The 21,503-nt window shown below is 37.5% G+C and overlaps 2 protein-coding genes across 2 annotated transcripts; both read left to right on the plus strand.

Annotated features, from left to right (window-relative positions):
- Positions 1–4,376: 4,376 nt before the first annotated feature.
- On the plus strand, positions 4,377–21,119 carry LOC136807086 (splicing factor ESS-2 homolog). The gene is made up of 7 exons (XM_067063656.1): positions 4,377–4,528; positions 13,973–14,089; positions 14,686–14,839; positions 15,192–15,609; positions 15,844–16,040; positions 16,284–16,485; positions 20,422–21,119. The coding sequence occupies exons 2-7, from the start codon at positions 13,973–13,975 to the stop codon at positions 20,705–20,707; spliced, it is 1,374 nt and encodes a 457-aa protein (XP_066919757.1). The 5' UTR covers positions 4,377–4,528; the 3' UTR covers positions 20,708–21,119.
- On the plus strand, positions 9,971–11,862 carry LOC136807072 (uncharacterized). The gene is made up of 3 exons (XM_067063639.1): positions 9,971–11,159; positions 11,469–11,555; positions 11,765–11,862. Exons 1-3 carry the CDS (start codon positions 9,971–9,973, stop codon positions 11,860–11,862), a joined length of 1,374 nt encoding a protein of 457 aa, XP_066919740.1.
- Positions 21,120–21,503: the final 384 nt, after the last annotated feature.

The raw sequence follows: 21,503 nt of genomic DNA on the forward strand, positions 1-21,503 counted from the left end.
ATCAATGCAAAGAAGCTTGTATTCAAGTCAAATTTCTTCATACCTCATCAACAGTAGACAGCACCAAACAAACAGTACAAAGGGAAGTATAAAATTTTGTATAGATATTCATCTACAACATTGCCCCTTGATTTTCCAACTTGAGGGTTGTTGGCCTTAACTTACCTAGGCTAGCGCTAGCAACACCCAAAAGACCAGTATACTGTACAACTAACAAATAAAAGGAAAAAAGGGATTTATACAAAATTTATTTTGAATATTTACCTGTAGCTGTATCATCACTCTCAGTTATAAAACGCATACGTTGTATTTGAATTTATTAGCTAACAAAAAATTAATCGAAGTTTTTCAATATCCACCATCTCAAATATGAATTCTCGTGAACAACAGAGAAATTCACCATTGCCCCTGAAAAACATGGGACAAAATATTTGTTTCTTTATTAATTCAGTTCTCCAAGCCCTCTTTTCTCTTGATGGTTTTCGTGAATACATTTTTAACAAGCTCGTAAAACGAAAATGAACTTGAAACTTGAACTTGAATTAAAATTTAAAATGGGGAAAACTTTTGTGGTGGACTATTAACTTTTCCTTCGCATGAGTTTCAAATGGGGAAAACTTTTGTCGTGAACTATGAACTTTTCCTTTGCATGCGTTTAAAATGGGGAACACTTTTGTCGTGAACTATGAACTTTTCCTTTCATGCGTTTAAAATGGGGAAAAACTTTTGTCGTAACTATTAACTTTTATTTTGCATGAGTTTAAAATGGGGAAAACTTTTGTCGTGAACTATGAACTTCTCCTTTGCATGCGTTTAAAATGGGGAACACTTTTGTCGTGAACTATGAACTTTTCCTTTGCATGCGTTTAAAATGGGGAAAACTTTTGTCGTAACTATTAACTTTTATTTTGCACGAGTTTAAAATGGGGAAAACTTTTGTCGTGAACTATTAACATCTCCTTTGCATGCGTTTAAAATGGGGAACACTTTTGTCGTGAACTATGAACTTTTCCTTTGCATGCGTTTAAAATGGGGAAAACTTTTGTCGTAACTATTAACTTTTATTTTGCATGCGTTTTAAATGGGGAAAACTTTTGTCGTGAACTATGAACTTTCCTTCGCATCGTTTAAAATGGGGAAACTTTTGTCATGAATTTGGTGATTTTCTTTCATCGGGCGTTTAAAACTTAGAAAACTTTTGTCGTGAATTATATGACTTAGGCGTAGATCACAAATAAGTTGTGTTCGCGTCGTCCAACCGACTCACTTTCTATCTTAAAAATCCGACACTTTTCAATCGGAAAGTGGGAAATCTATCGGATTTTTTACCAATATTTTTCAAAGCATTTTATACATTCATCGTTAGTCGCCGATTGGATCATCCAGTGTTAGTTCAAATAAGCTTTCCGTCCGTAATTTTTCAAAGATTGTTTGCGTTAAAAAGCGCTATCGCTGTTTTTTTTGCAACCGTGATATGTAACAAAGATCATAATGCAGCTAGTGCGCTTGAAATTCTTGCCGCGCGCGAACAACCTAGTTCAGGCGCATTTTTTCCGATGATTCTAGTGCTGACCGACTGCCTAGGTTCAGAGCGCACTTTGCCGCGACGATTTTAGTGCCGACCAACTCACTTTTTGGGGCTGGAAATGACGCGAACACAACTTATATGTGATTGACGCCTATGATGACCTTTCCTTCGCATGCATCTAAAATGTGGTTTACTGTAATACTTTTGTCATGAATTTTCCTTTTTTGCATTTCTTTGGAAGAATGAAATCGTTTCCCTGGTTTGAAAGTTTTTTTCTTTTTGGCATTAGGTGAGACCAAATTAATTGTTCTGCAGGCCTGACTGACCCTATTTTTTTCAAAATAGAAAAGTAATAGTATTGAATTTTTGCAACTGAAGAAGTTGAAAATTTTAAAATGTATTTGTAAATTCATCTCAAAACTTAAATGAATTCAAAATATCACAATGAAAATGACACAAATATCATTCATCAATAAAGAGGAAAAAGTCAGGTGCTTTAAAATGTGACAAATTTTTAGATCTTGACCTTCTGATCCTAGATTTTCAGAGATTTAGTTTTATTATATACTGACTTGCTGACCAGGTATGACCCATATTCTTCAGAAGGCCTTCCTGTATTTGTGGTCCCTTATTTAAAAGAATTATATTTTGGAAATAGACCTTTTGCTATTTACGATTTCATATTAAATAATTAAAAACTCAACATTAAAACATTAATTCACAAATGCATAATTAGTTAAAGTGGATTTTAAATATTATCATAAGTCTGCTTGAGTTTTTTATTCATTCAGACATGACATTGCGGATAGCAAAGGTCTGTACTAAACTTTCTTCCTTTTTTCAGCATTTTTACACATGATAGTATTCCAAAAAATTCATCTCTCAGAAATTTTGATATTTTCCTTGGTTTATTGTAAAACTTTCTCCATTTTGTAAAGTAAAGGTGTAAGGTGAAGCATGAAGCTACAGATCAAATCTGTGTTTTGACTGGACTCACCAACCTTTATGATTATAAGGGTACAGTCTGTTTATTGCGACAACTCTTTAAATTCAAGATCCTCTGAGAGTGTCTAGTGTTTTCATCTTACTTTAATATACGGCGTTTGTTTGTCATTCAATTTTTTTGTTTGCAACTTGCAAATTGAGGAGGTACTGGGTCGCTTCGCAACTTAAATTCGTGACATTTACGGCTTGTTTTTGCCACTCTCACATGTCTTTGCTATGCAAACAGAGTAGAGGAACGTACTTAAGCGTTCTGGAGCGCGCGTAACCCCTTTTTCTAAACATTGATTGATAATAAAGCACCTGTGATCATCCGTTCTCCAGAGTTCGGAGAGTTCTCTAAGATGTCCTGAATGATGTTGTCAAGTTCATAGTCGTTAATTACATCATATGTTAAAATTTCTTGAGTAAATTCCTTTCTTCGCGTTCTAAGTGTCCTATCCGAGACTCCAATAAGATCAGCAATTTCCTTCCATTTGAACCCTATTGTTTTTAGTGCAAGGACTTGGTCTTCGTTGATATCTTTCAATGGTCTGCCACGAGTAGCCATTTTACTGTCAGTCAGGTCAGATCTTGTAGGGAGCCGGAAGCCATCTTGTTATGTTGGTCCTGCATGTGGGCGGATGAGGCCATATAAAATAAACACGAAAAACCAACGCCCATTACACGCCCCTCAAATGAAAATTACACAAATTTGAATAATCGAGGCAACCTATATTCGAAAAAGATAGTATTTTTTAAAAGATAGTATTTTTAAAACGAAGATAGTAGGTTTACAACAAAGATAGTATTGTTTTTAAAACGATAGTATGAAAGATAGTAAAAATAGTATTATTTTTTAAAGATACTATGTTTTAACCGAAAATAGTATTTTTTAGCAAAAAATAGTCTGTTTTAAAAAAGCTCGTATGTTTTTAACGAAGATAGTATGTTTACAACAAAGCTCGCGCTGTTTTTCAACGAAGAGTAGTATTGTTTACAACAAAGCTCGTATGTTTTCCCCCGCCGATCGTATTGTTTTCCACCAGCTCTTCTTTATTTCCGCTTTGGCGCGCCCTCTAAACTGGAGGTGCTCGACCTTGACCGTCCCCGAACTCCCTCCCTCTGTGTTTTTTCTCCTTCCTCTCTCTCTATCTCCTTTTTCTATTTTCTGAGCTTTCTGCGACTTGTTTTTTCTCCATTCTCCGACCTTGTCTCTCTGCGTATCTCTGCTTTTTAACTTTCTCCCCCCTATCGCCCGGCCGGGATTCGAACCCCCAACTCCCGAGTCTATGATCAGCCCCCCGCGCTATCCGTTGAGCCACACTCGCACAACAAACACAAAATTTGGAAATAATTATAGAATGAGAAAAAAGACGGGGGGTAATGTAATTATAATATGGGTAAAAGTACCCCTTTTTTAACCTGACTGATATTCGAGCCGTTACTAGCAACCCTGCGGGGCCCAAGGCGCCGAGTATGCACCCGGCACAGTGACAAGCCGTTACTAGCAACCCTAACCCTACCTAACTGTTAGTTAATCAATTCTAAACAACAAAACCCCCGGAAACACAAAATCGTAGATAAGAAAAAAAACCATGTTCGACTGACGGTCAATTTTTATCACCTTCCGCATAAAATGGACAAGTTTGAATAAAATTGTGCAATTCTTTATATTCAATATCTGAAAATGTTTTCTAGCCTCTAAACACGGCAAAAAGTCAGATTTTAGCCGGACTTATTATGTGTTTACAGGATTGAATACATAACTACAGTTTGATTGGCTATTTTCCTAATGCGGACCTCAACGAGACAATGTAATAACATAACAATCGTTTTTCGTGCTTCACAAAAATACACTAAACGTTTTTTGGCAGTTTTTGGTTTGGTTTTTCCGAAGTTTTTTAAGACTGACCTGCTGACAAAGAAATCATCTATATACCTCTTTATCATAGCTACCTGCACACTGCTTAGGTATAAATCAACATCACTCAAGCTGGGACAAGCAAGGATAAAAAGGTAAGCAAGGAGTCGTTCCACTTCCATAGACCTTTTTTCAAAGAGAACGTCCTGTTAATTGCTTGAATAATTATGTAGTCCAGCCATAAAAACAATGATAGACCCATGCATAATTACTGTATCATGCATATTGTAATAATTATGCATGGTTTTATCATTGTTTTTCTGCTGGACTACTTAATTATTCAACAGGGTGGCCTCTTTGAAAAAAGGTCTATAGTATAGTCCCTTTCTCGCCCCCAGTTGCAGTAGATGTTTTGAGGACCCTGCCGACGCACCAGACTGTCCGGTGTATTTGTCCGGTGGCAAAAAGTATCCTTTCGCTACACCTGACACAATAAGTCCGGTGTCAGTCCGGTGTTGCATACAGGGAATTTTGGACGCCGGACATTTATGAAACAAAAAATTAAGAAACACTGGACGAACCGGACAGTTACATCAAAATGCCTCGAAAATGTCAATATGAAAATTGCGTAATCAGAGAACCTATGTCTCGCTCATTATAAAAAGGCCGAGACAAACTTTCAATTATTGGATTGTAACATCGAGTTACACTCTTTTGTTAAGTCACCACACCAGGGGGTAAATAAAAAATACCTTGATACATTTATCGTTCGTTTCAACTTGACGATTCGTTTAAAACTCAGCCTACTAAATATTTGGGGTAGGTAAAATATGTACAAAGAAATTCATACTTTTCCAACCCGGCAAACCTTTAAAAAAGAAGCGAACAATAAAATGTAATTACCCTTTCCAAATAAACCTCTTCGGTGGCGAGCGTAGTCTACTCTGACGTAATTGTAAAATTTATGTGATGGGAGTTTGACATAGTAGGTAATATAATGTTGTTTGGGGAATTATGAAGTTCTCTGGAATTTCGATTGCATTTATTCAGGTTGATTTTTTATGACTTCTAATGGTACTTTTTCTAACGAGTTTGATTACTCTGTTCTCACACTTATGTCTTTTTTTTTCGCGTCCTTTTCCGTGATTACTTTTATTTATATTTTTAAAGACAGGTAAGAAGGCATATTGATGTAACTGCCGGACTGGTCATGTCCGATGTTTTGATTGCCCAGTGGGAAAAAGTATCCTTCTCCGACACCGGACATCCGACTTCCTTAAGTCCGGTGTAGAAATTGTCCGGTGGTAAAAAAATTTCTCATTTTACACCGGACTTTCGTGTGTCCGGTGTTTGTTAAGTCCGGTGCGTCGGCAGGGTCCTATGTTTTGGCGTGGCCAACGCGACAGTCTTTTGGATAACTAATTACTCCACATACACTATAGCGTAGATACTAAACACCGAAACGGGTGGGAAACTAGTGGAAACGAATGCAAACGGGTGGAAACGAATGAAAAACAACTGGAAACACATGAAAACGAGTGGAAACGAGTGCTAAGGTAGCAACTCCAGAAGATTTTCAAGTTTTAATTTTTTTTTCAAAATCTATCCTATCTTGTAGAGCTTTGAAAAAGAAAGAAAATGAGGGGTCATAGGCCTCCAGAGGATTAGTGGTTGTAAAGATATTCAAATTTTAGTGTCAAAAATTGACTAAAAATGTCAAAAAAAAAGGTTAGAAAAATAGCTTGGAAAAATTCGAAAAATGTGTCAAAAAAGAAAAAAAAGAAATTTTCCAGTCATGCTTCTTAAATTTTGCATATCTCTTTTTCTAGTGTAGCTAGAGAGACCTCAAATTTGGAGACAGAATTCTTTGATGGTGTTAAAATATTATTGTATAAATAAAAATATTTGTAAAATATTTAGTATATTTATCAAAATTAACGAAAGATATATCTTTTTTTGAAAAAAGAAGACATTGCATTGTTTTATTTTTGTTTTTGAAGAAAATAGCTTGGAAAAGGTTGAAATGAGTCAAAAAAGGTGGTAGGACCCATTTTCAAGGGGCCTCTGGAAAGGGAGGAACAAAAACTTAGAGTAAAGAATAAGTTTTCCTGAAAGGAGAAACCCCAAATGAAAAGAAAATCCATTTCAACAGAAATAAAAACTTTTTTTTGGGACATTCCCATGCTAAAGAAGCAAAAAAGTTAAAAAAAACTACATGAAAATGAAAGAACTAGAATTAGCGATTGTGATTTTTGAATTCCTCACCCTTTTTCTGATAAACATATACAAAGTTTCAGCCTCCAAACACATTTTCCTCCGTTTCCAGACATATTTGTTCTTCGATAGTTGCAAATTTTTTTTCTCCCGTTGGCAAACAATTTTCAAAATGTTGCAAAACATTCGGCATTTTATCAATTTGCCGTCTAGCCTGTGTCCACAGTGTTATATACCGCTGGAAAGCTAAGATCACGGGCTTTCATTTAGTAAAAACCGTAACGCTTTAGCATACATAGAAAAAAAGTTTCAAGGGTTCAAAGTTCACGGAAAAATGAAACATTTGGTTTGACGTCAACGAAAGTTGCATGACTTCTGGAGTCGCTAGCTAGGGGTAAAGATAAATTGCCATTCGGTTTCTATCCGGGTTCTAATGGTAATCGGTGCCATATACTTGATGGACCTTTTTACGTTTTGGCGAAAATATTGTAAAAATGTTGTTTGCATAAAAAAATCTTTCGTCATTTTTTTCTCTCACCGAAAAAAATATTGCTTTCCCACTAAAAATTGTTAAAACTAATTTTATTTAGTCCCCTTGAAACAAAATTGAAAAATTCCACCTGTTTTTACGAAATTCGGACAAAATATAATTTATGCGTTTTCGCGAATTTTCGGCATTTTTGCGAAATCGTTTTGCATTGCTCTTTCACAAAATTAAATTTACGCGAACAAACAATTCACAGCAAAAAGTGAAAAAACAATTTTATATAAAGTGAAAAGCACTAACAGCACACTCATGGGATTTTGAATTTATTAAAATGAGTTGTTGCAATAAACAGACTGTACCTTTATAATCATAAAGGTATATCTATCTATCTATATTTTAAGTATCAAAAGGTCCTAAGACCCATTATCCATACATACAAATTATAAGATTGTATAAATATAAAAAGTAAATAACCTATGTAAATTTTTTGCACTAACAGAGGACACAAAGAAATAGCTTGAGAAGGCTAAATTAGAGAAATGGCTAGAGTAGGCTGAATTAGAGTATAAGTAGTGGCAGAACAACCAGCAAAACTAGGAAGGTGCACAACAAGACGCCAAACAAAAACAAAAGAGTTATAATATATGCAAAGATAAAGAAAAGCTGGTTGTAAAATAGTGGCTAAAATTTGAAATGGGGGAGTCCTCGATTCAAACAATTGCTAAAAATAAATTTTATTTAATAAGTTACATAAATGTAATAGGGATAAAATGCTAAACTAGTGTAAATACTGATGCATAAAAATTAGAGACTCTAGCAGGCTAAGTTGAAATAGCTAGAAGTTATTATCAAACGGGGGGGGGGGGGGGGGTGGGGGGGGGGGGGGGGGGGGGGGGGGGGGGGGGGGGGGGGGGGTGCTCAAGAAGACTAGAATTAGGCTGAGACTAAGGCACAAAGATTCTGAGAATAATTATTATTAATAAATAATAATTATTCGAATAATTATATAAATTAAATTAATTGGGTAAAAATTGATATAAATATTTAAATATTGCGTTTGTGAAAGTTTGAAAATAAATTATTTAAATGTTTGATTTTATGCAAAAATGTATATAAGGTTCTGATATATGTTTGTATATCAGAGTTTAGATGCAAATGGTTTGTTTTGATATATATCCGGACTCTTGGGACAGCCTCACTCTCATGCCTATTTAAGGCCTCAGTTCTTCCACATGGACCTTTTTCAGTTCTTCATTTGCTTAGTGCTGACTGCTGTATTTTTGCTGTTTTATATCCTGTGCTGTGCTGTACTTCTAATCAAATCATGCTATCTCAAAGACTGTTTTTTACTATCCTGATGTTCCTGACCACCCCTCCTCTAACTCCTACCCCAGCTGCTGAGGATGACACCACCAATGCCACCAGGAAAAAGAAATGCCCTGGATGCCAAAGAAATCATGATATTCATACCTTTGGCCCACCAGGTAGGAATTGTCAAGGCCCTGTTTCACCAAGCTCCTCCACTCATTCTCCGAACAGAACACGGTCTAGTCGTGTTGCTAGTCCAATAGACTCTGGGAAAAACCCCAACGCTGGGGCCATGTCGGATGAACAGCTGAACCAATACCGCCAACACTTACAACTTTTGAAAAATCAAGAGTCTGAACTTTTGGAATCGATTAGACTTGAACAGGAAAACTATTTAAGGGAAGAAAACACCCTTAAAGATGAAATCCAACGTCAAACTGAAAAGCTTGAACGTCTCAAGGCTGCAAGAAATCGCCCATCTCGTCCCGCCACACCGCCTGCGAACCAAAACAATATTTCACGCTCAGGGGAAACCCGTTCTACGGGATCCGCCATCTTTAATTCGTCTGATAACATGTCTACGTTACTTCATCGCCCGCTTCTTTCACATCAACAAACTTCTGCTGGTACTTCGTTTGGTTTTGCTGCTACTGGTGCTACTGTTCCCTTGTTGAATGCTGGTTTGAATGGTCAAGATCCTTCGTTTGTCAATCGCCAATTTACTCAAAATGAACTTTTCCTGCGCCCAACACGTGCAAATGACATCACTAGAGGTAAAGCATTACGTATTGTAGACTTTGTTTCCAGAATTCGCCCTGCTGAGGATGAAAAAGTTTTGTCCTACGACAATAACTGCAAGTTGGCTTTAATTTTACAGGACTCCAAACCTAAACTTTCTTCCGTTACAATAGAGCAGTATAATATTGCGAATCTTAGAATTTTTTATGAGCTACTTTTTTCTGGGAAGCTTTCCACCCTTCTTCATGTACAGGAATACCTCTCGTATGCGATCAAGGTTCTAGAATTGGCGACTAAGTACACGTGGCAATCCGTGCTGCAGTATGATGATGAATTTCGGATTCTGCAGCACACCTATGGATTCTCATGGAGTACTGACCATAGTCACCTACATGAGGTTGTTCTTATGCCTCGCTGGGCTGCAAAGCTACCTCGTGGACTTGGGCTGGGCAATGATACTTCCACACCCAAGAGTGATTCGTCTTTTTTGTCTGGCCTTGCGGGTAACAATAAGGGTCCAGCCATCATGTCTCATCTCTCCTCCGGTTTGGAGATTTGTCGCATGTTCAATTCCCGGAAAGGATGTCAGAAGTCTCCTTGCAAGTTTGCTCATGCTTGTAACCGAAAGGTTGGTTCAAAGGTTTGCGGAAAATCTCACCAAGGTTTCCTTCATCCTGTGGGCGAGGGTGGCTCTCAATGACTCCTTTCCGATAAACCTGCTCCATCTCCGCTTGACTCTGCAGTTTGGGACAAAGAACTCCTGAATGATCCAGACCGTCAATTTCTATTTGACGGGGTGGTCAATGGGTTTCAATTGCTCCCAGCAGATGCGACAATCAGCCCTGCGGAGATGGACAACTACAATTCAGCAGTTGGCCCGGGTTCCAAAGAAAAAGTTGAAGCTACTATTTTGGAGGAACTCTCGGCTGGAAATTATATTTTAGCGAATGAAAAACCTGTTATTGTCAGTGCACTTGGAGCAGTTCCAAAGCCTGATTCAGAGGATCTCCGTTTGATCCACGACTGTTCGATGCCCCACGGTTTGGGTGTCAATTCTTATATTGATATTGAGAAACAATCTTTTCAGACCCTAGATGACGCCTGTCGGTTGATAGGGGAAAATTTCTTTATCGCCAAGATAGATTTGAGACACGCGTACAGATCTGTCCCTGTCCACCCTGCTAACCATGCTGCTCTTGGTTTGAAGTGGAAATTTAGTGGGGATGAGCACTACACGTATCTAAAAGACACACGTCTCCCTTTTGGAGCACGCAGCGCACCTGGCATATTTCATCGTTTGACCCAGAGTGTTCGGCGCATGATGCAGAGAAGAGGCTTTCCTTTGATCATTGTATATCTTGATGATTTCCTGGTCATTGGTCGGACTCGGCAGGAATGCCAAGCTGCTTTTGATACCCTTCACTCACTCCTGATATCCCTAGGTTTCACTATCAGTCCTTCTAAGCTTGTTTCGCCTTGTCAGAAACTTGTGTTTCTTGGTGTTGAGATTGATACTACAATATTGACTCTCGCACTTCCTGCCAGAAAGCTAGGTGACCTGCGAGACGTCCTGATGTCTTTTCAGTCCCGAGCTCGTGCATCTAAAAGACAGTTACAACAGCTGGCTGGCCGTCTCAGTTGGGCCTGCAAAGTCATTTATGGCGGCAGGACCTTCTTGCGTCGGATCTTGGACCTTATGGGTTCCTTGCAAAAGCAGTCATCTAAGTGTCTGCTCAGTGAGGAATTTTTTAAGGACATATCTTGGTGGCTGGATTTTCTGGACGTTTTTAACGGTCAGTGCTCATTCCATGACATGCGGCCTGTGACTAACATCCACACAGATGCCTGCAAGACAGGTATTGGAGCAGTGTTTGAGAACGACTGGTTTTATTCCAACTTGTTAATTGATGCCCCTGCTTTAGCAGGTTTGCACATCAATTACAAGGAGGCTCTTTGCATTGTGTTTGCCTTAGAACGATGGGCTCCTTCCTTGTGTAATAAGGTAGTCCATATTTACTGTGACAACACGGCTGCAGTGGGTATGCTAAACAAAGGATCATCTCGAAACCCGCTCATGATGACTTACCTCAGGCGTCTGTTCTGGTGTTCTGCCACATATAACTTTCGCCTCAAAGTTTTCCATGTCCCGGGGGTCCTAAAATGTTGTTGCTGATCATGTCTCTCGATTGCATGAACACAAACATCTTGCGGCTTTTCTCCAGTATCTTTGTGACCACTTTTATCAGTTTGCTTTATCTGATGACATTGTCTGGCACATGTCTGAGAACTGTTTCTTGTTTCTTCTTGGTTTGTATGGGTCTGGCTCATGCCTTCACTCTGCCTTTTAGACTTTGCGTCTTCACTGCTGGCAGATGTGCAGTTCTATCGTGAAGCCACCTATGCTGTCAATACCCGCAAGGCCTACCGTACGCACCGTAAGGTCTATCTTCAGTTTTGTCATATGTTTGACATTCAACCAGCTCCGGCTGACTGCATTCACATCTGTATGTATGCTGCCTACCTTGCTAGGTTCCTGTTGCCGCAGTCTGTTTGTGTTTATTTGAATTTTGTTGGTCTGCTGCACCGTGAGATGGGTTTCCCGAACCCTCTTCTTGACAACTGGTTCCTTTCCTCTGTACTCAAGGGTATCAAGCGTTCCAAGGGTATCCCTCCTGTTCCCAAGCTCCCCATCACAGTGGATATCCTTTCCTTCATTCACTCCCAGCTCAACCTTCTGGATAGCAAGCAGGCTTCTTTTTGGGCTTTGTGTCTGGTTTCCTTCTTTGGGCTTTTCCGGAAGAGTCACCTTTTGCCGGTTTCCCAGAGGGAATTTTCCCCAGTCACCTTTCTCACCAGGTCTGACTTCACCTTTGTGGGTTCAGGGGTTCACATCAAGGTGAGATGGAGTAAGACCATCCAGTTCGGTCAGCGTACTGTTACTATACCGCTGGTGGCCATACCCTCTTCCCACCTTTGTCCTGTTTCGGCTGTTTCTCGTGCCTTCTCCCTCACCCCTGGGGCGCTCCCATCTGATCAAGCCTTTTGTTGGAGAGATTCTCATCTTGGGTCGAATAGGATTTTTGTCTACCAGGATTTCATGCGCATCCTTCAGGCTCACCTGTCTCGTTCTGGGCTCTCACACCGTCAATATGGGTCACACTCATTCAGACGTGGTGGGGCCACCTTTGCATTAGAGGCTGGTGTCCCTCTTGACTCTATTGCGATCATGGGTGATTGGAAGTCCGATGCGATGTATCTTTACTTACACATGCCCTTGTCGCAGCGTTTGCATGCCCAGCGTTCTATTTCTTCACATATTTCAACTTTAACCTAACACCTACCTTCACATTGGATTTGGACATTTTTATTTTATTCTAGTTCCTGTACATATTTTGTCTGTGCCGTTTTCACTGTTTATTTCAAGAACTGAAAATACCATGTAGATGTTCTGTGTGCCTTTCTGCTCTCCCCCTTCGGCCACTTGTGTTTAAGGTTCTGATATATGTTTGTATATCAGAGTTTAGATGCAAATGGTTTGTTTTGATATATATCCGGACTCTTGGGACAGCCTCACTCTCATGCCTATTTAAGGCCTCAGTTCTTCCACATGGACCTTTTTCAGTTCTTCATTTGCTTAGTGCTGACTGCTGTATTTTTGCTCCACCACCCTCCCCAGCATCTTTTGGGAAGCTTCCTTTTTTATTTTTTATGATCAGCGTATATGGTTTTAGTGATGCTCTTTTTGTCAATGTCAGTTTATATTTCAGTATTTACTCATGTTTTTGTTATTAGTTTGTATTTTTATGCTGTATTATTTTATATGTTTGTGATTTGTCCTTTTAAGCTTAGCTGTGTACTCATTTTTATTTTATTCTAGTTCCTGTACATATTTTGTCTGTGCCGTTTTCACTGTTTATTTCAAGAACTGAAAATACCATGTAGATGTTCTGTGTGCCTTTCTGCTCTCCCCCTTCGGCCACTTGTGTTTAAATATAAATTAAAATTAAAATTACATTGTTTTAGCCAGAATTTTCAACTTTTGATTTGAAAGACGATAGTTCAACTGAGATTTTTTGAGGCTATAAACTAGACTTACTAAGGAAGTCTTGCTGAAAGTTTCAAAAAAATTTGGTGTTGCCTTAAAAAGATACGCCATCTTGAATTTTGCTCTAGGTCTGCCAAAATAGCAATTTTTTCGGCCATTTTTGACGGTTACGCAAAGATGGAAATCCTGAAAATGTTATTTTTGTGGCCAAAACCCACCAGTAAACCACTCCAGGTCAAAAGTTTACTTCAAAAAAGTCCCAAGGACCATCAGCAGCCAGCTACAATTGCTTCCAAACCCAGATTACGCAAAGTTTGAAGCCCTCTACACAGGAGATGCTAGAGATTTTCGGGGAAAATTTTGGAGACTTTTTCTGATTCCCTTCAAAAAGTTCTTGAAATCCACTATAAATCAGCTTTCTAATGTACTTGAATAAAAATTCATTGGCTTTCAAAATCTGCTGCCCACAAGAGTTCATGATTTTTAGGGGTCAATTTTCGCTTAGTAGCCTATCTTTGAGACACTATATCTGCAAAACTACTTGAGATATCAAGACGAAATTTTCAGAGTATTATTTTCTTGTGTGATGGATCATTTGATCAAAATTTCATCAAAATCTAAGAGGGTGAGGTATCAGACTTTCTTTATTCTGAAGATTTTAAAAAAAAATGGCTCTTAAAATCACTTTTCGAGGTTGTAAAAAAACATCTAAGTATATTTCTAGAAGTGTAAGGAAGATTTACATTTATGAAGGTACATTTTTTAGAAACATTTGATTGTATAATACGATTCTTATTTTTATTGAAGATGGACTTGAACGCAACATCTTCCGATGGTAAAGAGCTTGTGGTTTCCAATACTCAAAATGTCACAGGGAACACAAAGTTCAAACAAAAGGTTCTCGAAGAAGAAGAATATCTTTCAGTAAGTAAAATTTTTAGTCAAAATTTGCGTAGAATTATAATCCGCAGCTTTAAAAAAAAAATATTATTGTAATATCTTTTTCGTTATACGTCTAAAATTGTTTCTTTTAATAAAGCATTGCCAATAAATTTTAGCTTTTGAAGTACATGATGATATAGAGCAAGGTGATATATTTGTATGAAAAATATTTATTCAATCTATGAGAAATTGAAGCCCAGGAAGCCCTTGCTTGTGGTCAGGGAAGATAACATCATTAAACTTACAATTTGAATATTTGGGACAGATTGTATCTTATGTGACTACTTCACTCTTATAAAACTAGTTTTTACTGGCTAAGAGTTTCACTCCTATTAAAGTTCTCTTATGTTTATTTTGTTCATAGGCCTCGTCAATTTCAAATTGTAAGCTTGTCTATATTGACTCCCAATTGACTCAGATATGGAGTAATTCAAAATTTAAAATGGAGAAGAAGACGATTTTTCTTTACCCCCAATCGAACAATAAGAGGTACATGACCTGATACTAAAGCATGTGCCTGTACGTGCCTGAATAATTTTGTAAGAATAAAACCTTAAAATGTTAATCACATCTTATAGGTACTGGACAAGATTGTTGAGCGTGATTTCTATCCAGAGTTATCAAGAATGAAGTTGGAGAGTGAATACCTCAATGCATTGGAAAGTGACAACGTGGAAGAGTTGAGAAAAATTCAATTATTATTGGACAGATCAAATATGGGGGAGCTTCCTAGTAAGTATATAAATTTTAGCATTTATCTGTTGAACGGTGAAAAAGATTAGCTATTGTATTTTGAGTTTTCCCAAAATATTTTGTCCTTAGTGAAAAGAAAAAGCATTTGAAAAACCTATACATTTTTTTGCACTCTTTTAGTTTCGTTAGATATTCATGTCTTAAAAAGAACAGCAAATTTTCAAGAGTACTTGACTTCTAAGATTGTTTATTTTCAAACATGTGAGGACTTTAAAAATACAATAAGGTATTTCTGATTCACATTATATTTAGAGTACAAGAGACCTTCCCGTCTGCGCATGATGAATGAATTTCATTCTCAAATTTGGCTAATCTTCTTTTCTGGTTTTAGATGAAGAAATCATTTCTGTGGATCCAGAAGCAGAAGACGAGTCCACCAACAACAAAGAATCGATTCAGATTGATAAAAAACTTTCACTTGATAAATTCTTGGCTAAAAACACATCTGAAGATAATGCTTCCTTCGAGAAAATCATGGAAGCGACACGAGCAAAACACAAAGAGAAACATGCATGGTTATTTCAGCAACAAATGGAATTGCACGACCGGTTAGATGCTTCTAAAGCCTTACCAAGCAGCGTAGAAGCACAGTTATTGGCCATCGAGACAAAACCTAATAATTTAGACACATGGAAATACGAGGCTAGGAATGCGCTTATGTATACTCCAGATGGTGTCGAGTTGACCGCTGAAGAAATCTTGAATCAGAAAGGAAAAAAAGAGAAACAAATTTGTCATGAAAATACAAGGTTAGATTTTAATGTCTTGTTCTAAAAACATTAGATAAAATCTAAAGAATCGATTTACTTTTCAATTCCAATTAATATCACACCGTTTCTATTACTCCCATATTTTTCTAGCATAAGAGCTTTCCAACATCATTTAAAATTCATATGGTACTTTCAAATGCTAGAAAAATGGAATGAATTTTGCATTTGGCATTGGTGCGTCCAAAATTTTCAAATGAGATTTTTAATTCCTAGGTTCAAGGAGGATCCTTTTAATTCCAACATCAGCCGCCAAGCGATGCTCAAAGCGTCAGAGGAACAAGCAAGTATGAAGAAAGCTGTAGGAAAAGTTGGAGTCGATGGAAAATTGGAAAATGGCACTATCAATGGGTTGGATGAATCAGCGAATGTGCGTGGATATAACTTCGTTGGAGCGCCTTCACCAGTACCAGGTACTAAATTTTGACATAATGATCTTTCTACCGTAATTAGGTCTAATATCAGCTCTCATAATCCTTTTCCCAGAGTTATGAGACATGAAAAGTGCGAAACCACTGAGCAGACAGAGAGGAAAAATCTTGTTTTAATCTCAACAAAATAACTAGAAGCAGACAGTCGATATTGAACTAAATAACTTCTTCACCAATTCAGTTGTGGACGTCTCGCATTACAAAAATTGCCTTCTTTATTTTCAGGTGTAGAAGCAACACCTCTGATGACGTGGGGTGCCATCGAAGGCACGCCCTTACGCCTTGATGCTACGCCTGCACCGTCATTCAAGATTGCAGAACCACGTCGACGCGAACAACTCGCTCACTCATTGGTAGAGAAGGCGAGCAAACAACATCGAGAGAAGCGGAAAAAAGCTCAGGCTAAAGCAGCACACGCTTCCTTCTTGTAAGTTCTTTCTTTGAGGTGTCTACAGGGTGTCTACTGGACCTTGAAAACCTTGAAAACCTTGAAAACACTCTGGTCAAACAGGCAGTTCAAATAGACAGGCGGGTGTATTTTTCAAATGTCAATGAACGAAATATCCTTATAGCCGGGGATGTTTTATACTGCAAACCCTAAAATAAGGTAAATTTAGACTAAAGCCAAAAGTTAACTAAAGTTATATAGAAAGAAATAGGGACTCTTTTCTTTATCGAAAAAAAGACATGTATACAGACACTGCGAATATGTCGCGAAAGCCTAAATTTATGCTCATTGAGATTGCTGAAACCAACCCGAAGTCAATTGAAAAAGACCGTTTCTTGATGTACAAGAAACATATAAAAATGTGATTCTTGGGTCTCAAAAACTTATAGATTACTTTTTTGAAAGTTTTAATGGAAGATAAATCTCGTATATTACTTCCCAGTATGGAAAAAAGTGTTTCGGAAACGCTCAGTTCGTATTTTAAGAGGATAAACGTAAGATTTCTTGGGTCAGGGTTAAAAGATATTTTCCATTGATGAGCCAAATCAGGAGCCCAATTTTCGGATGATCATTAATATAAATTAAGAAAAACAATGAACCAAGAATTGAGGCTTAAGGTACCCCAGCATTGATCTGCTTCCACTAAGATGTTTTCCCATTTTACACAACTCTCTGATGCCTATCGTCAAGAATTAAGCAAAGTAGCAGTCCAGTTACCCCAATAAGATTTGAGTGTAATAAGCAAGCCATTGTGCCAAACCCAAATGAATGCCTTTGAATGCCTTTGAAATACCCCCCTGGTATCTAGAGGAGAATGTATGAACTTTTCTTTTGGTAGCAGATGACATTCTCAAAAATTAATAAACGGGTTCCTTATACTTATCCGGGGGGGAAAGATCGAAAAAATTGACAAACGGGTGTGGAGCAGGCCCAGCGGAAGCAGGGAGACTAGGGAGACTTCATCCTCCCCACTTTTGAGCAAATGATTTTTTTCTCAAATTTCTAGTGAATTTTATCTCATTTTCAGCCTTAAACTCCCCACTTTAACGGGTGTCCCACCGGGCATGTGGAGCATTTATTAGAAGATGACTTGGGAATCCCGAAAACCAAAACTTTATAAATGATGAAGTCTAGGGCTGCGTTTTACTGGAAAACACACATAGTGGGGTCGTTTAGCATAATTTACAGGAAAAAAAATAATATATAGCTGAAACTTTCTCCAGACCAGAGATATTTCATGCGCAAGTTCACTTTTCGCCACATTTTGGTCTAAAATTGACCAAAAGTTGCATCTTCTGCGTGAATTATCTCGAGTTAGGTAATGAAATCGGCTATACCCGTCTAAAAGTCTTCTATATAGTTTTTTGAGAGCTTTCGAATGGTATACATGATGTTGTCTCAAAAAGAGTTTGAAATTTTCAAAAATTTTTGACCTTAGGGTTTTGCCTGGGGAAAAAAGAAATTGCCCAAAAAAGGGATGTTCCACCAGTGGGATTTTAGGGGATTTTTTCCTGAGGCATAAGCATCCTATAGAGAAGGTCTGGAGAAAGTTTCAGCTATATATTATTTTTTCCTACAAACAGCCTGTACTTTTGTAACACGACCACATTAACAACGTTTCTTTTGTTTTGTCGTAGCTATCTAAGAGAAAAGTCTGTCAAGTCTAGGCTCGTCGTTACAAGCTTTAAGAAGAAGATCTATCTATTATTGTATTTTGTATAGTTTTTAAGACAAAGTCACAATCATACCCAATATATAACATTAATGAGGAAAATCTTTGCCAAGCTTTCAAACCTTTGGTATAATTTCTAAAGATGTATACTGAAGAGCTTTGTTGTAAAATAAATAAGATTCTTTCCTTAATAATACAATGAAAATTTTGTTGACAGGGAAGGTCAAAATAACAGGAGTTTTTAAACATCGACCAGAAATGGCGACCACGACCAGCGACCAGCGACCACTACCGGCGACCAGATAAATTTGGGTTATCGAGTTTTTCCTCTTTCTCCACAGTAGAGTCTTTCTCTTATGATCATTTATTTATCGAATTGAAAAGTAAAGCTCACCCCTGTCTCACCTACAGTGATTATATAGCCACGTGCAAAACGTGTAGAGCAGCCATTTCAACGCTCTTGGAGCTTGAATAGAGTGTCAATTTCTATCCTTTTGTATTTTTGGCATCAAATTAATTAGTGGCAAAATTTGCGCTGGAATTTATTTAGGAAGCTTTATATTTGATCATCAGATCATTATTTTGTCAAAATAAGTCATTTTGACAATGTAAGGACAATATAATAATTGATGAGATTGATATCTCTAAAACTGCCCTTCCCAGGGTTTGCCTACTGACAATTTCTATCTATTTATACTAAAGGCATCTCATTCGGTACAATTAAAATATTTGGTGTAATAAAGTTTACAGGCATTACACTTAATTGCCCTGTCAATATTTTTGTCAAAAAGTATCACTTTGTCTAGAAAATTACCGGTAACGTCAAAGGTCACTTTTAGTATTCTCAGCTAGAGTAATTTTCAGCCACGTGCTCAGTGGTTCATTTGAAAGCCACATCAGGACTCGATTTGGATGTTCTCTACGGTGGAGAGAGCAGGTAAACTCGATAACCAAAGTTTATCTGGTCGCCGGTCGTGGTCGCTAGTCGTGGTCGCTATTTCTGGTCGATGTTGAGAAACTCCCCAAAATAACATTCACTTGTTCTACAATCTGTCGGTATATAACAAGGTTGAATTTACAGAACCTCCATATCGTAGAATAGTGCATTTATTAAAATTCAAATCAATTGAGTCTCTTGGACATTTTCCATTATTTTCAAAGGACTACTATAATGTTTTTTGAGTAAGGACGAGCAGAGTGATCGACTTATCAACTGACAAGTCAAGACCTCCATAGTACTGCCATTGTTCATACATATCTTTTTCCCGTTTCCATTTTTGCATTTCGACGCATTCTGCTGGATTAAATGGATGAAGTATGACGATAGACGCTGTTTCCCATAACACACAATCTAAGCCAGTTACGACAATAGTACTGCCATATTCGTGGCATTTAGCGCCTTCTCTTTTCGATATAAAGGATACGCGTAATCTACTTTCCCCAATATCGTTTTTTCTTACTAAATAGTAATTTTCAAATGAATACAAATCTCTGTCTGCGGTCAGCTTCTTTATATTTTGATACCATTCTCCATACGACTCATACAAATTTGACCAACGCTGGCTTTCTCCTTGAAAATAACGGTTAACACCCCAAGAAATTCTCTCTTTGATTGTTATGTATCTTTGGTCATCTAAGATCACTTCTTTATTTCCAGGTCCTTCCTGTTCCTCTTCATCTCGTTTTGCATTGGTGCTTTGTTGCTCCATAAGCTCCATTTTATGCTTAAGCGTTTCGTTTTCTCGTCTCAATTCCAATATTTCAATATTCTTCTCCAAAGTTAGAATTTTTATTTCTTTTTGGTGAAGATCTTCTTTTAATCTTTTGATAACTTCATTCTGATTTCCATCATTTACACTGTGAGGCTGATTCATATTTTACCAGAGGTTGCTTCGGTTTGCTCAATCTTGTTTTTTTAACCAGAAATTTTTTTAAATGACACAACATTAACGCACTGTGCCAGAAAAGAAGTATATCTTTATGTTTCAAGGTATTATAAACATCTCAGAAAACTAAATAGGTTTCAAATTTCACTCTCCTGAATATAAAGTAAATCTCTCATGATAATAAAGTTTGGTTTCCTTAGGTTAAAATGTCAGTTATGTCACTAGTGATTATTTATGTGCACTTACAAGCTTTTAGGGTCCTTTATCGAGAGAGATATTTAGATATGAGCTCTGTTTATCTTATTTAACATTTGTGAGGTTTCTTAATTGAAATTGTCTAACTCTTGTTATTTCCAGGTCACCCAAGAACTCACCAAGTATCTTAGCATCAGAACGCTTAAACCGTTTAACACCTGCTGCTCAAAAACTTATCAAATCCAGCGTTCGTATATCAACAGGAGATACATCCTTACGAGCTAGTTATTCATCACCCTCGCCCTACATTGGCGGGCGGGCTACACCAAAGACACCGTTAGGTCGCCTGAAAACGCCCTCATCTAGAGTTAAAACACCAGGATCGAGTCGTGGTAATGCAGAGGGCTCATCCATCACAGATAATTTGTTGAACTTGCCAAACATTTGAGGATAAGATGAGGGATGAAGTTGGTTGTCTCGGTAGAGGATTCAGAACCGTACTAAAACGGAAATAAAAGTCATAAGAGCTCAAAGGATATCCTTTAATAATGAACTTAACGACATGGTCAGTTTTCAATCGAACTTTCATGTACCACGGATATTTACTATTGTATTTTATTCGAAAGCAAGATATGGAGAATGTTAATAAGTCCGATCATTTCGGGTTGAAGAGGTATCCATAAAAAATTGAAAACCATCGAGGCCTTGCTACCGGGCTTTTGGTATCTTTGGGTTGTACCTGAAATACAATTGAAATTACACGAGATTTGTGTTGATTCTTAACGAGAAGAGCTACACGTGAATATAGTTGTAGACCGCAATTCATGACAATCACATTGGCCTATTTTTATATTGTTGGGTATCAATTTGACAAATACTAGTGCATAATACGTATCTGGACCATTCTTTTATAAATCCTAAAACGTTATGCTATTTCCAGTGAATGGTTTTATGAAATTTTTGGTTGGAATTATATTTGCTTGTTTGCTTGGAAAGTGAATTATCATTGGCCTATTTTTTGTCATTCACGAGAACATTATTTGACAAATAAAAATAACATTTTGGTCTTTTGTTGTTGGTGAAACATATTTTTTTTTTGAAAAACTGAAAATCTTTTTGCTTGTTGTTTTTAAGTATTTTTTGAAATGTATATTATTTATTTTACTTTCATTTGAAAATTTTGCTTCACAATACACGTTTTTTTTATAAGAACCAGTAGGTATTTGCTTATTTTTTCGTGATTT

Source organism: Clytia hemisphaerica, unplaced genomic scaffold (genome assembly GCF_902728285.1).
Source record: "Clytia hemisphaerica strain Z4C2 unplaced genomic scaffold, Clytia hemisphaerica genome assembly, whole genome shotgun sequence".
Classification (NCBI taxonomy): domain Eukaryota; kingdom Metazoa; phylum Cnidaria; class Hydrozoa; order Leptothecata; family Clytiidae; genus Clytia; species Clytia hemisphaerica.